Source organism: Schistocerca americana, chromosome 5 (genome assembly GCF_021461395.2).
Source record: "Schistocerca americana isolate TAMUIC-IGC-003095 chromosome 5, iqSchAmer2.1, whole genome shotgun sequence".
Classification (NCBI taxonomy): Eukaryota; Metazoa; Arthropoda; class Insecta; order Orthoptera; family Acrididae; genus Schistocerca; species Schistocerca americana.
In genome coordinates, this window is record NC_060123.1 from 561,222,224 (window position 1) to 561,236,646 (window position 14,423).

General features: G+C 41.7%; 1 protein-coding gene across 1 annotated transcript in view; it reads right to left on the reverse strand.

Annotated features, from left to right (window-relative positions):
- Positions 1-7,923: 7,923 nt before the first annotated feature.
- LOC124615884 (venom dipeptidyl peptidase 4-like) overlaps positions 7,924-14,423 on the reverse strand; it is a 109,815-nt gene continuing 103,315 nt past the window's right edge. The window contains exon 7 of the mRNA XM_047144052.1: positions 7,924-10,690. Within this exon, the coding sequence (XP_047000008.1) occupies positions 9,887-10,690 (804 nt within the window). The 3' untranslated portion in view covers positions 7,924-9,886. The remainder of the gene's footprint in view (positions 10,691-14,423) is intronic.

Consider the following 14,423-nt stretch of genomic DNA (forward strand, 5'->3'; position numbering starts at 1 on the left):
GTTCTTAGCCTTTGGGACTGGTCCTCTTAGCATTCGGAGGCTCTGAGTGATGATATCGCCTCGTTAACGTCCGTGTGGCCGTAGAAAACAATACTCCTTCACTAAATGGTGTCTGTGTTATTTTCTACATGTCTACAGTGAACTTTTCTTAATAATTCCAAGGTAATCCGTCTATTTGTTAATATTCTCCATAATCCATTCCCATTAACTTTGCCAAGAGCCTTTTAACAATTAAAAACGGTATACAAGTTGGTAAATTAAGTCCATGGCATTACTCTGTGTGTTTAACCACGATAAATGTGTAGCCAAAGCATGATCTATACTTCTGGAATCCATGCTGGGTATTGTGATCACACTCTTCTTGTGTTAATCTATACCACGAATTGAATGAGCTGTTGCGTCTGTAATGTTAATATTTCTATCTATCAACTCTTTTACAAATATTGTAGGTATTTGAGTTACATTACAGTATCCTCGTATATCGTCGTGTGTGAAATAGAGGAAATTCAGTTGAGATTGAGGTTCACTTCGTATTACATGACATTTAGCCACAGTCTTAGGATTTCTTGTTTTGGCTTTGTACAGACGCGTCTTGCAACGCTTCGTTGTTATTAGGTATTCATTTTCACCTAGTCCACAACATGCTCTGCGTCATCTTGTCTTGCTTTTACATCAAGATCTATTTCACTAATGTGTATCTCTCAACTATGTTTGTTGATTTGTCTTATTATCCTTTTTCTCAAAATATTTAATGTCTTGTATAGTCTGTTTAGAAAGTTCATTTATTTGAGAAATTTATCCATTTTCCTTACTTTTAATGTCTACATCTACATATATACTCCGCTAGCCACCAAGCGGTGTGTGGCGGAGGGCACAATTCGCTCCAAATTCACATCCCCCCCCCCCCCCTCTGTTATGATTTTCTTTCATTACTCGCGTATCTTGATCCCCTTTTAAACGACTGCCTCATTCACAAGTCAACTGCTACTGATGCTGCTTCATTTTGAATACCTCTGTTATGTTAATTCATTCTTGGTTTATGTAATGAAAACGTGATTTTACAGATATATAACATTCTTCTTTACGTTCAAGTGGTTTTTTCTACAATTTTTGGAAATAATTTTAGACATGTCGCATAAGACAGATTTCACTAGTCTCGATAATAAACCTGTTTTAAAAACTGCTAAAAATGAACTGATGGTATATCATTCACGTCAATGCTGTATATCTTTTAATAATTTAGTGGATCTCCTATTTCTGCTTCTTTAAGCATTAAACCTTGAATATTTCATGAAGCCAGTTTAAGTAGTCTTTCTATCCCAAGTAATTTATTAGTGGTATTGTCAAATCTAACTGGCTAATAGTACACTGGATTTACTGCTTCCTTTAAATGGAGTGCCTTAAAGGCATGCACGGCGGGAGGAACATTGCATCTTACTTTTGAACAACACAGGCACTGAAATAACGTATTTGTTACAGAGTAGTAAACGTTTTTCAGAAAATGTTTCCTTGCTTGATTACTGTTTTTGACCAACAGCAGCAGCTTCTGAATCACCGTATCAAACATTTTATCTTCACAGATCCTGATAAAGTTTTTCACAGAGTAATTAAAACATTGTGTATTGCCCCTAATGAAAGTGAAACGAGTACTAAAATATAAAACATTTGCTCGTTACCATCCAATAAGAATGATACTATAAAGCTCAAAAAATCTGTCCAAATCGGTCTCGGAAGTCCCAATAGTACTGAGCAAACACCACGTCCATCCTGAGCCGATAGGGGTCACTGACTGCAGATATGGAGGGGCATGCGGTCAGCACACCACTCCCCCAGCCGTTGTCACCTCTCTCAATCAAGAAGCTCCTCCATTGGCCCGTGAAGGACTGAGCTCAGCCCGCCAGCCAAAAGCGCTCAGTGGATCCGGATGGTCATCCATCCAGTTGCTAGTGACAAGGATGTAGGCACAGATTACTATAAGGAGGGAAGACTAACACACTGAATCCATACTCAGTAAAGCCAAAATATGCTGTCAAGCTTTTTAGTCAGTTTCATATATAATTCGATGAATTATACTGAAATTACTGCTAAAGGCATTATATTTGAACATACAGTGAGGTGACAGAAGTCACGGTATACCTCTTGATGTCGAGTGGGAACTCCTTTTGCCCGGCCTAGTGCAGCAGGTCAACAAGTCGTTGGAAGTTCCCTGCAGAAACGTCGAACCATACTGCATCGATAGCTGTTCATAATTGCGAAAATGTTGCCAGTACAGGATGTTGTACACGAACTCACCTCTCTACTACCCCCCCCCCCCCTCCCCCCTAAATATACGATGGGATTCGCGTCAGGCGATCTGACTGACCAAATCATTCGCCTGAAATGTACAGAATGTTCTTCAAACTTATTGCAAACAATAGTGGGCCGGCGACATGAAATCGTTGTTTGATAACATGAAGTCCATGAATGGCTGCAAATGGTCTCCAAGCAGCTGAACACAACCATTTACAGTCAATGATCGGCTCAGGAGGACCAGAGAACCCAGTCCATTCCATACAAACAAAGCCCACACCATTATGGAGCCACCGCCAAGTTGCACAGTGCTTTGTTGACAACTTGGTTTCATGGCTTCGTGAGGTCTGTGTCACACTCTTTCAGCTCTTACCAACTGAAATCGGAGCTCAACTGACCAGTCCACAGTTCTCCAGTCATCTAGTGTCAGACCTTTATGGTCACGAGCCCAGCAGAGGGGTCAAATGGTTCAAATGGCTCTGAGCACTATGCGACTTAACTTCTGAGGTCATCAGTCGCCTAGAACTTAGAACTAATTAAACCTAACTAACCTAAGGACATCACACACATCCATGCCGAAGGCAAGATTCGAACCTGCGACCGTAGTGTTCGCTTGGTTCCAGACTGAAGCGCCTAGAACCACCGCACGGCCACTCCGGCCGGCCCAGCAGAGGGACTCCAGGCAATGTCGCGCTGTTAGCTAGGGCACTCGCGTAGGTTGTCTACTGCCACGGCGCATTAAAACCTGGCCGCACTGTCCTACAGGGTACGTTCGTCGTATGTCCCACTTTGATTTCTGCCGTCATTCCATGCAGTGACGAATTATATTAGCGGTGGCAACTCTATGCAAACTCCGCTGCTCTCTATAATTAAGTTAAGGCCGTTGGCCACTGCATAATCTGTGGTGAGAGGTAACGCCTGAAATTTGGTATTCTATGCACACTCTTGACACTATGGATCTTGGAACAGAAAATTCCCTAACGAGTTCCGAAATGGAATGTTCCATGCGTCCAGTTCCAACTATCATTCTGCGTTCAGAGTCTATTAATTCCTATCGTGCGGCCATAATCACAAGGGAAACCTGATCACATGAATCATATGAGTACAAATGACGGGGAAATCACATGAGTACAGATGACAGCTCCGCCAATGCACTGCCCTTTCATACCCTGTGTAGTCCGCAACTCGTCGTCGTGTGGTAGCGCTCTCGCTTCCCACGCCCGGGTTCCCGGGTTCGATTCCCGGCGGGGTCAGGGATTTTCTCTGCCTCGTGATGACTGGGTGTTGTGTGCTGTCCTTAGATTAGTTAGGTTTAAGTAGTTCTAAGTTCTAGGGGACTGATGACCATAGATATTAAGTCCCATAGTGCTCAGAGCCATACCCTGTGTAAGTGATGCTACCGCCATCTGTATATGTGCATATCGCAATCCAACACTTTTGTCACCTCAGTGCACGTCAGCAACATTAAAACTTCTACTTGCAATCTTAAAAGAGTGTCTCAAATAATAAAGATGAAGTCCCTGAGAGAAGTCACTTCACAGTTGCTGTGGGCCCACACAAACAAACAAAAAATTATTAAAGATGTAGTCCTTTTCACGAAACACTTTATTTAACAATAATACAGAATGCAGTTAATGAAGCAGGCAAAAAGGAATACAAACGTGTCGAAAATGAGATCGACAGGAAGTGCAAAATGGCTTAGCAGGGATAGCTACAGGACAAATGTAAGGATGTAGAGGCTTATCTCACTAGGGGTAAGATAGATACTGCCTACAGGAAAATTAAAGAGACCTTTGGAGAAAAGAGAGCCACTTGTATGAATATCAAGAGCTCAAATGGAAACCCAGTTCGAAGCAAAGAAGGGAAAGCACAAAGGTGGAAGGAGTATATACATGGTCTATACAAGGGCAATGTACTTGAGGACAATATTATGGAAATAGAAGAGGATGTAGATGAAGATGAAATGGGAGATATGATACTGCGTGAAGAGTTTGACGGAGCACTGAAAGACCTAAGTCGAAACAAGGCCCCGGGAGTAGACAACATTCCATTAGAACTACTGACAGCCTTGGGAGAGCCAGTCCTGACAAAACTCTACCATCTGGTGAGCAAAATGTATGAGACAGGCGAAATACCCTCGGTCTTCAAGAAGAATATAATAATTCCAATCCCAAAGAAAACAGGTGTTGACAGATGTGAAAATTACCGAACTATCAGTTTAATAAGTCACAATTGCAAAATACTAACGCGAATTCTTTACAGATGAATGGAAAAACTGGTAGAAGCCGACCGTGCGGAAGATCAGTTTGGATTCAATGGAAATGTTGGAACACGTGAGGCAACACTGACCCTACGACTTATCTTAGAAGCTAGATTAAGAAAAGGCAAACCTACGTTTCTAGCATTTGTGGACTTAGAGAAAGCTTTTGACAATGTTGACTGGAATACTCTCTTTCAAATTCTGAAGGTGACAGGGGTAAAATACAGGGAACTAAAGGCTATTTACAATTTGTACAGAAACCAGATGGCAGTTATAAGAGTCGAGAGACATGAAAGGGAAGCAGTGGTTGGGAAGGGAGTGAGACAGGGTTGTATCCTATCCCCGATGTTATTCAATCTGTATATTGAGCAAGCAGTAAAGGAAACAAAAGAAAAGCTCGGAGTAGGTATCAAAATCCATGGAGAAGAAATAAAAACTTTAAGGTTCATTGATGACGTTGTAATTCTTTCAGAGACAGCAAAGGATTTGAAAGAGCAGTTGAACGGAATGGACAGTGTCTTGAAAGGAAGACATAAAATGAACATCAACAAAAGCTAAACGAGGATAATTGAATGTAGTTGAATTAAGTCGGGTGATGCTGAGGGAATTAGATTAGGAAATGAGACACTTAAAGTAGTAAAGGAGTTTTGCTATTTGGGGAGCAAAATAACTGATGATGGTCGAAGTAGAGAGGATGTAAAATGTAGACTGGCAATGGCAAGGAAAGCGTTTCTGAAGAAGAGAAATTTGTTAACATCGAGTATAGATTTAAGGGTCAGGAAGTCGTTTATGAAAGTATTTGTATGGAGTGTAGCCACGTATGGAAGTGAAACATGGACGATAAATAGTTTGGACAAGAAGAGATTAGAAGCTTTCGAAATGTGGTGCTACAGAAGAATGCTGAAGATTATATGGGTAGATCACATAACTGATGAGGAGGAACTGAATAGGATTGGGGAGAAGAGGAGTTTGTGGCACAACTTGACAAGAAGGAGGGACCGGTTGGTAGGACATGTTCTGAGGCATCAAGGGATCACAAATTTAGTATTGGAGGGCAGCGTGGAGAGTAAAAATCGTAGAGGGAGACCAAGAGATGAATACACTAAGCAGATTCAGAAGGATGTAGGCTGCAGTACGTACTGGGAGGTGAAGCAGCTTGCACAGCATAGAGTAGCATGGAGAGCTGCATCAAGCCAGTCTCAGGACTGATGACCGCAACAACAACAACACAGAACAGACCACAGCTGAATACACATATCATGAACACAAGCGCAAAATGTCTAGGTACGACAGAAATGAAGTAAAAAAACGACGTGATCTAAAAGAGTAGACTGAGCGAGGTGAGGAAGTGGTTAGCACTGGACTCGCATTCGGGAGGACACGGTTCACTCCCGCGTCCGGCCATCCTAATTTAGGTTTTCCGTGATTTCCCTAAATCGCTCCAGGCAAATGCAGGATGGTTCCTTTGAAAGGGCATTGCCGACTTCCTTCCCCGTCCTTCCATAATCTAATGAGACCGATGACCTCGCAGTTTGGTCTCTTCTCTCAAACAACCCAACCCAACCCAAAAAGAGTAGAAAGTAAAAGAAGGTAGTACAGAAAACATCTGTGACTTAACATTAGTGTTAGAGAAAATCATTACGCATGATAATCGGTAGAACGTTGATTATATAAACATGGTCCAAATGAAACGTACCTTAATGTTTTTGTAGAGAAGTGTAAATTTTGTTGATACATTAATTAATATAAGCTGTAATACTTTTATTAAATGAATAAACTATAAATGGCACAAAGCAATTCACGACTTCAGATTTTTAGGGTTCTGTACCTCAATCGGTAAAAACGGAACCCTTATAGGATAGCTAGGCTGGCAAGTCTGTCTGCCTGCTAAGAACCTTTTTTCAGGAACTGGCATATGTGTCACACTGAAATTTCTGTCGCATTCTAAGGTCTGTGGTCCCTTGGCGGTGTATAATATTTAAGCTTCTGAGTCAATGCAATCAAAAGATATGGCCATTTATATCACATATTTAAATAGTTGCCAACTCACTCATCAAAATCAGTAGCGTGGATCCCGCTGACTTGGAGTCATTAAGTTTGTGCAAGAAGCAAGGTTTCACATCACAAGTAAAGGAAAAAATCAAAAAATTGTTAAAATGCAATTATATCTCACAAACAATCCATTTTTGCCATTAGAACTTATATTGCATACATCATCCGTCAAAAGAATAACAGAAAGTTATTACTGCATGCATACATGAACTGTACGTTGTAGTCACGTTTTTGCTAACAGATTCTTGATTCCTGGAATGGGTGAAATGTCTGCATCATAATCATGCTCGTACAGAACCCTCAGTGCGTGAGTTCTACTCAGACTTGACCATCTCTTTTACATTAATCTCATCTTACTGCATATTAATTGCTTTTGGTGGGAACTGAAATTGTAATTGAAGCACATAAAACTATTTTCAGTACCTATTTTGGCAGATACTGAGGTGAATCTGCTACACTGTGGATAGAATAGTATAGTGGTTCACAGTTATAGCACCACTGATGACTGGAGTGTTCAGTATAAAATTTTTTTGATAAAATACCTTCGAGTAAAAGATCAATTCTTTACACACATCCATCAGTTAAATGATAGTATTTTTTTCAGAAATGAGAAATTCCGATCTCTGTCGCATTCCGAGAGTGAAAGAATTCACTTGCAACAAATGAAAAATTATACTGATACCGCTATTCGAACATGGGTCTCTTGATTACTACGCAGATGATTTAACCATCTACGCCACCTTGGTACAATGGATAGACACAATCGCACGGACTACCCAAGTGTGTCGTCCTGTTCAATCCAAATTGCCATTTGCCACACACTATCAAAGTAGCGTCCCCTAGACCTTTTTCTTCTTTTCGCTAATGGCATCACTCGAAGTTTCACATGTGGTCAGGCGAAGAGTGTTCTGCACTGAATGATTGTATTAGCTTTCATGGCGGATATGTATCTATATATAGATATAAATCATTTTGTATAGGGGATAAAGGTTTGTAAATAGCTTTCTTTTTCTCATATTTAACTTATGATAATTTGTTACGAGTGGGGAAATGCAAATACAGACAGATGTTTTATTTACCATATTTAGAAGTAACTGTATCAACTAACACCTCCAATTACGAACTATAGATAATCTGAAATACTTATATTATAAGTCTAAAACACCTTTTTATGTATTCTGGAGACAAAAAGACAATCAGAGTGCTGTACAAGAGGCAAATGCTTTGGAATTCACGCAAGGTGTGTCTGATATGTTAATGTCAGTGAAATTTATGTTCTGGTAGTGTCAGTATCGATAAATACACCTCATGCTTCATGTTTTATATGAACTCAACATTTTGACAAACTTTATTTACAACACTATATTTACACTGACCACTGTAAAATGTGTATATTTTGATTTTATGGGAATATTATTGTAACTGAATCTAATAAAAAGGCAGATGAGAAAATAAATAACAGTTTTAAGAACAACAACTTGAACAAATTAGTATACATTGACTAGATAACATGACTCCATAAAAATACATAGGTCACTCTTAAATATTTCATCCAACAGTTTGAAGGAAATAGCAGTATTACTACAGTGATCTTCTGCATTGTAGCTATAACTACCCATCAATACTCATATACAAGAAAAAGTTTAATCACAATAATAAATTGTTTGTGTCATATGTACTGATTTTTTACACAGTTACAATTTTGAAATTTCAGTAACAATATTTATCTTTTGTGAATTTATTCAGTAACGTAATGTTGACGATGGACTCATAAAAGATGAAGCGAAGGCTTTGCATAGAAGGAATTGCTTGAGTTATTTTCCATAAGTTGTCCCAAGCGATTCAAAGAAATCATAGAAACCTGAAACTTGGTGGCTAGACTGGGATTTGAGCTGCCATCCACACAAATGCGAGATCAGTGTCTCACGACTGCGCCACTCAGCTCACCCACACGATACTTTAAGTAGATATTATGACATTGGAAAAAGTTGCCCAGGGGACAAAGTGCAGCTCATAAACATAACGATAGAGTGTCTGTAGATACACAGTAGGATTTTGTGTTGCTGTTATGAACTTCATTCACGAGTCTGAAGAAAACTGTTGAATAGTTTTCGTTAGAAAACGTAAGAGGAAAGGAAACCAATGTTCAGAGTTCGTTGGATTAGTGGCAGACTGTTAGAACATGTCCAGACAGTTATAGGAAAGTATAGGACGTAGCACGTCGAAAAGCTGCCCATTTATTCGTTCTGCGCATTACTTAGCCCTTCCCCTCTACTAATCCCTGGAATCAATGATACTTACTCATTAGTCTGCTCTGGATATCTCACCAGAAGTAACGCTGTACGGCGATAAATACTATCCTACAGAGTACAAAGTAGCCACATTTCAGTGGCGATACAGATTTATTTATTGTTTTCATCAGCAACACATTGTAAGACATGGCAACATGGAAGTTGTTTGCCCACTTTCTGCTACCACAAGTGAGCAAACCTCCCCCTCGATACTTCCCTATCGTTGTCTTTCTCGGTGCAGAGACACCTTCATTTGTAATACGTACTATAATAGCTATGAGCAAGGGAAAAAGCAACTGCCTACCGACATTACATATAGTTTCTAAAGAGCAGCATGTCGAGCAAAATACGTTACGCTCAAACGACGCAACCCTGCACCATCCTCCTATTATTTTCAACACTGGTGAGCACATTCAAACTATAGAATTCAGTGTGCAACCCCAACTAGCTTCAGTATAAACTGTAGTTTGTGTGCTGTTATTGGCAATTTTGTAGCACATTAACATTAAGAATAATAAGTGCAGATGTGGTGTACCTTGTTCTGCTGTACTTGCATCACCAGAAACTGCACAAGAAACAGCATCTGCTGGTGAAGATATTGCGATCCTACTCCTTGCTGGATGGGGTTCTCCCACACTTGATCACTGGAAGCATGCAAAAACACAAAACCATGGGGTTCTACATCCTGCCACCACTTTTTTTATCACTAAGGCTAACTTATACAGAGTTTCTAATATTTCACCACTTACAGCTCTCTCGTACAACTTAATTGCTCATACTACTTGCACTAGTGGTAAAAGCATTTTTGTATTGAAAATGTACTGTGTTACCAAAGGCAGTTACTATGCCAAATGAACAGTTTCTGCCCACTTACCCAAATGTTTCTTCTTTTTTGTAAAATTGGCCAATTATTATGTACCAATGTTGTACATATCAACATGTGGCTCTCACCAATGAAGCAGATGTCACAGATAGAAGAGTGGAACTCTTTCCCTTACAGAAAATGCAGGCTGGCCAATGTTGCAACCACTACTCCCATCAGCCTTCCAGCAGTCTTCACAGCACTAGATGGAGTTTGAATGGTCTTCACAGCAGAAGATGAGAATTGAGAGGTCTTCACAGCAGAAGATGGGAATTGAGAGGTCTTCATAGCAGAAGATGGGAATTGAGAGGTCTTCACAGCAGGAGATGGGGACTGAGTGGTCTTCTCAGTAGGAGATGGGGACTGAGTGGTCTTCTCAGCAGGAGATGGGGACTGAGTGGTCATCTCAGCAGGAGATGGGGACTGAGTGGTCTTATCAGCAGGAGATGGGGACTGAGTGGTCTTCTCAGCAGGAGGTGGGGACTGAGTGGTCTTCTCAGCAGGAGATGGGGACTGAGTGGTCTTCTCAACAGGAGATGGGGACTGAGTGGTCTTCTCAACAGGAGATGGGGACTGAGTGGTCATCTCAGCAGGAGATGGGGACTGAGTGGTCTTCTCAACAGGAGATGGGGACTGAGTGGTCTTCTCAGCAGGAGATGGGGATTGAGTGGTCTTGTCAGTAGGAGATGGGGACTGAGTGGTCTTCTCAGTAGGAGATGGGGACTCAGTGGCCTTCTCAGCAGGAGATGGGGAATAAGTGGTCTTCACAGTAGCAGATGGGGACTCAGTGGTCTTCACAAGATGGGACGGGGGTTGAGTGATCTTCATAAGAGGAGATGGGGATTGTTCATCAAAGCACTCAGTGAAGAAGGCATCAATAGTGTGATACAAGTGAGTCCTCAATCCGTTTATCCAGTGATATTCATCTGGGTAAGTCTGTGAACAAAATAATTACTTTGCATTAAAAACAGTTCCAGTCTGTTAGTGAGAGTGAAATCGAGGATTAACATATTGCACACATGATTAAGGACTACATCTACATCTACATCTACATTGATACTCCGCAAGCCACCCAACGGTGTGTGGCGGAGGGCACTTTACGTGCCACTGTCATTACCTCCCGTTCCTGTTCCAGTCGCGTATGGTTCGCGGGAAGAACGACTGTCTGAAAGCCTCCGTGCGCGCTCTAATCTCTCTAATTTTACATTCGTGATCTCCTCGGGAGGTATAAGTAGGGGGAAGCAATATATTCGATACCTCATCCAGAAACGCACCCTCTCGAAACCTGGCGAGCAAGCTACACCGCGATGCAGAGCGCCTCTCTTGCAGAGTCTGCCACTTGAGTTTATTAAACATCTCCGTAACGCTATCACGGTTACCAAATAACCCGGTGACGAAACGCGCCGCTCTTCTTTGGATCTTTTCTATCTCCTCCGTCAACCCGACCTGGTACGGATCCCACACTGATGAGCAATACTCAAGTATAGGTCGAACGAGTGTTTTGTAAGCCACCTCCTTTGTTGATGGACTACATTTTCTAAGCACTCTCCCAATGAATCTCAACCTGGTGCCCGCCTTACCAACAATTAATTTTATATGATCATTCCACTTCAAATCGTTCTGTACGCATACTCCCAGATATTTTACAGAAGTAACTGCTACCAGTGTTTGTTCCGCTATCATATAATCATACAATAAAGGATCCTTCTTTCTATGTATTCGCAATACATTACATTTGTCTATGTTAAGGGTCAGTTGCCACTCCCTGCACCAAGTGCCTATCCGCTGCAGATCTTCCTGTATTTCGCTACAATTTTCTAATGCAGCAACTTCTCTGTATACTACAGCATCATCCGCGAAAAGCCGCATGGAACTTCCGACACTATCTACTAAGTCATTTATATATATTGTGAAAAGCAATGGTCCCATAACACTCCCCTGTGGCACGCCAGAGGTTACTTTAACGTCTGTAGACGTCTCTCCATTGATAACAACATGCTGTGTTCTGTTTGCTAAAAACTCTTCAATCCAGCCACACAGCTGGTCTGATATTCCGTAGGCTCTTACTTTGTTTATCAGGCGACAGTGCGGAACTGTATCGAACGCCTTCCGGAAGTCAAGAAAAATAGCATCTACCTGGGAGCCTGTATCTAATATTTTCTGGGTCTCATGAACAAATAAGGCGAGTTGGGTCTCACACGATCGCTGTTCCGGAATCCATGTTGATTCCTACATAGTAGATTCTGGGTTTCCAGAAATGACATGATACGCGAGCAAAAAACATGTTCTAAAATTCTACAAGAGATCGACGTAAGAGATATAGGTCTATAGTTTTGCGCATCTGCTCGACGACCCTTCTTGAAGACTGGGACTATCTGTGCTCTTTTCCAATCATTTGGAACCCTCCGTTCCTCTAGAGACTTGCGGTACACGGCTGTTAGAAGGGGGGCAAGTTCTTTCGCGTACTCTGTGTAGAATCGAATTGGTATCCCGTCAGGTCCAGTGGACTTTCCTCTATTGAGTGATTCCAGTTGCTTTTCTATTCCTTGGACACTTATTTCGATGTCAGCCATTTTTTCGTTTGTGCGAGGATTTAGAGAAGGAACTGCAGTGCGGTCTTCCTCTGTGAAACAGCTTTGGAAAAAGGTGTTTAGTATTTCAGCTTTACGCGTGTCATCCTCTGTTTCAATGCCATCATCATCCCGTAGTGTCTGGATATGCTGTTTCGAGCCACTTACTGATTTAACGTAAGACCAGAACTTCCTAGGATTTTCTGTCAAGTCGGTACATAGAATTTTACTTTCGAATTCAATGAACGCTTCACGCATAGCCCTCCTTACGCTAACTTTGACATCGTTTAGCTCCTGTTTGTCTGAGAGGTTTTGGCTGCGTTTAAACTTGGAGTGGAGCTCTCTTTGCTTTCGCAGTAGTTTCCTAACTTTGTTGTTGTACCACGGTGGGTTTTTCCCGTCCCTCACAGTTTTACTCGGCACGTACCTGTCTAAAACGCATTTTACGATTGCCTTGAACTTTTTCCATAAACACTCAACATTGTCAGTGTCGGAATAGAAATTTTCGTTTTGATCTGTTAGGTAGTCTGAAATCTGCCTTCTATTACTCTTGCTAAACAGATAAACCTTCCTCCCTTTTTTTTATATTCCTATTAACTTCCATATTCAGGGATGCTGCAACGGCCTTATGATCACTGATTCCCTGTTCTGTACATACAGAGTCGAAAAGTTCGGGTCTGTTTGTTATCAGTAGGTCCAAGATGTTATCTCCACGAGTCGGTTCTCTGTTTAATTGCTCGAGGTAATTTTCGGATAGTGCACTCAGTATAATGTCACTCGATGCTCTGTCCCTACCACCCGTCCTAAACATCTGAGTGTCCCAGTCTATATCTGGTAAATTGAAATCTCCACCTAAGACTATAACATGCTGAGAAAATTTATGTGAAACGTATTCCAAATTTTCTCTCAGTTGTTCTGCAACTAATGCTGCTGAGTCGGGAGGTCGGTAAAAGGAGCCAATTATTAACCTAGTTCGGTTGTTTAGTGTAACCTCCACCCATAATAATTCACAGGAACTATCCACTTCTACTTCACTACAGGATAAACTACTACTAACAGCGACGAACACTCCACCACCGGTTGCATGCAATCTATCCTTTCTAAACACCGTCTGTACCTTTGTAAAAATTTCGGCAGAATTTATCTCTGGCTTAAGCCAGCTTTCTGTACCTATAACGATTTCAGCTTCGGTGCTTTCTATCAGCGCTTGAAGTTCCGGTACTTTACCAACGCAGCTTCGACAGTTGACAATTACAATACCGATTGCTGCTTGGTCCCTGCATGTCCTGACTTTGCCCCGCACCCGTTGAGGCTGTTGCCCTTTCTGTACTTGCCCAAGGCCATCTAACCTAAAAAACCGCCCAGCCCACGCCACACAACCCCTGCTACCCGTGTAGCCGCTTGTTGCGTGTAGTGGACTCCTGACCTATCCAGCGGAACCCGAAACCCCACCACCCTATGGCGCAAGTCGAGGAATCTGCAGCCCACACGGTCGCAGAACCGTCTCAGCCTCTGATTCAGACCCTCCACTCGTCTCTGTACCAAACATCATTATACATGTCAAGCTGTGCCAATTAACCAAACTGTAGGCATGTTTCACTCGCATTGTTGGTCCATGATACCATGGATTTATCCAGATACCAGCAACACATAAAAATTCGACGCATTCCAGACAAATACATTCAATGTCTAGGTATTCAGTGTATTAAGTTATGTAAAATATGCCAATATAAAATGAAAGCAATGACCTTAGATTGAGTTTTCTTTCATATATTATGCTATTTGCCAAATCCTGCTGTTAGAGCACAAAAACACTAATAAGCTCTTCCTTAAAAGACTTTGACATAAGAGTGGGGAAGCAGCTGCCTCAAACCTCATTCTGCATCCCCACCAAAAAATTTGCAGTGCAAATACTGCGCTCTTTTAATACAGAATATTCTAAATCCTTTTACCCAATCTCTCTTTGCTGTGATCATAAACAGCAGTCCCACTCACTCTCGGCCGAGCGGCTCTAGGCGCTTCAGTCTGGAACCGTGCGACCGCTACGGTCACAGGTTCGAATCCTGCCTCGGGCATGGAGATGTGTGATGTCCTTAGGT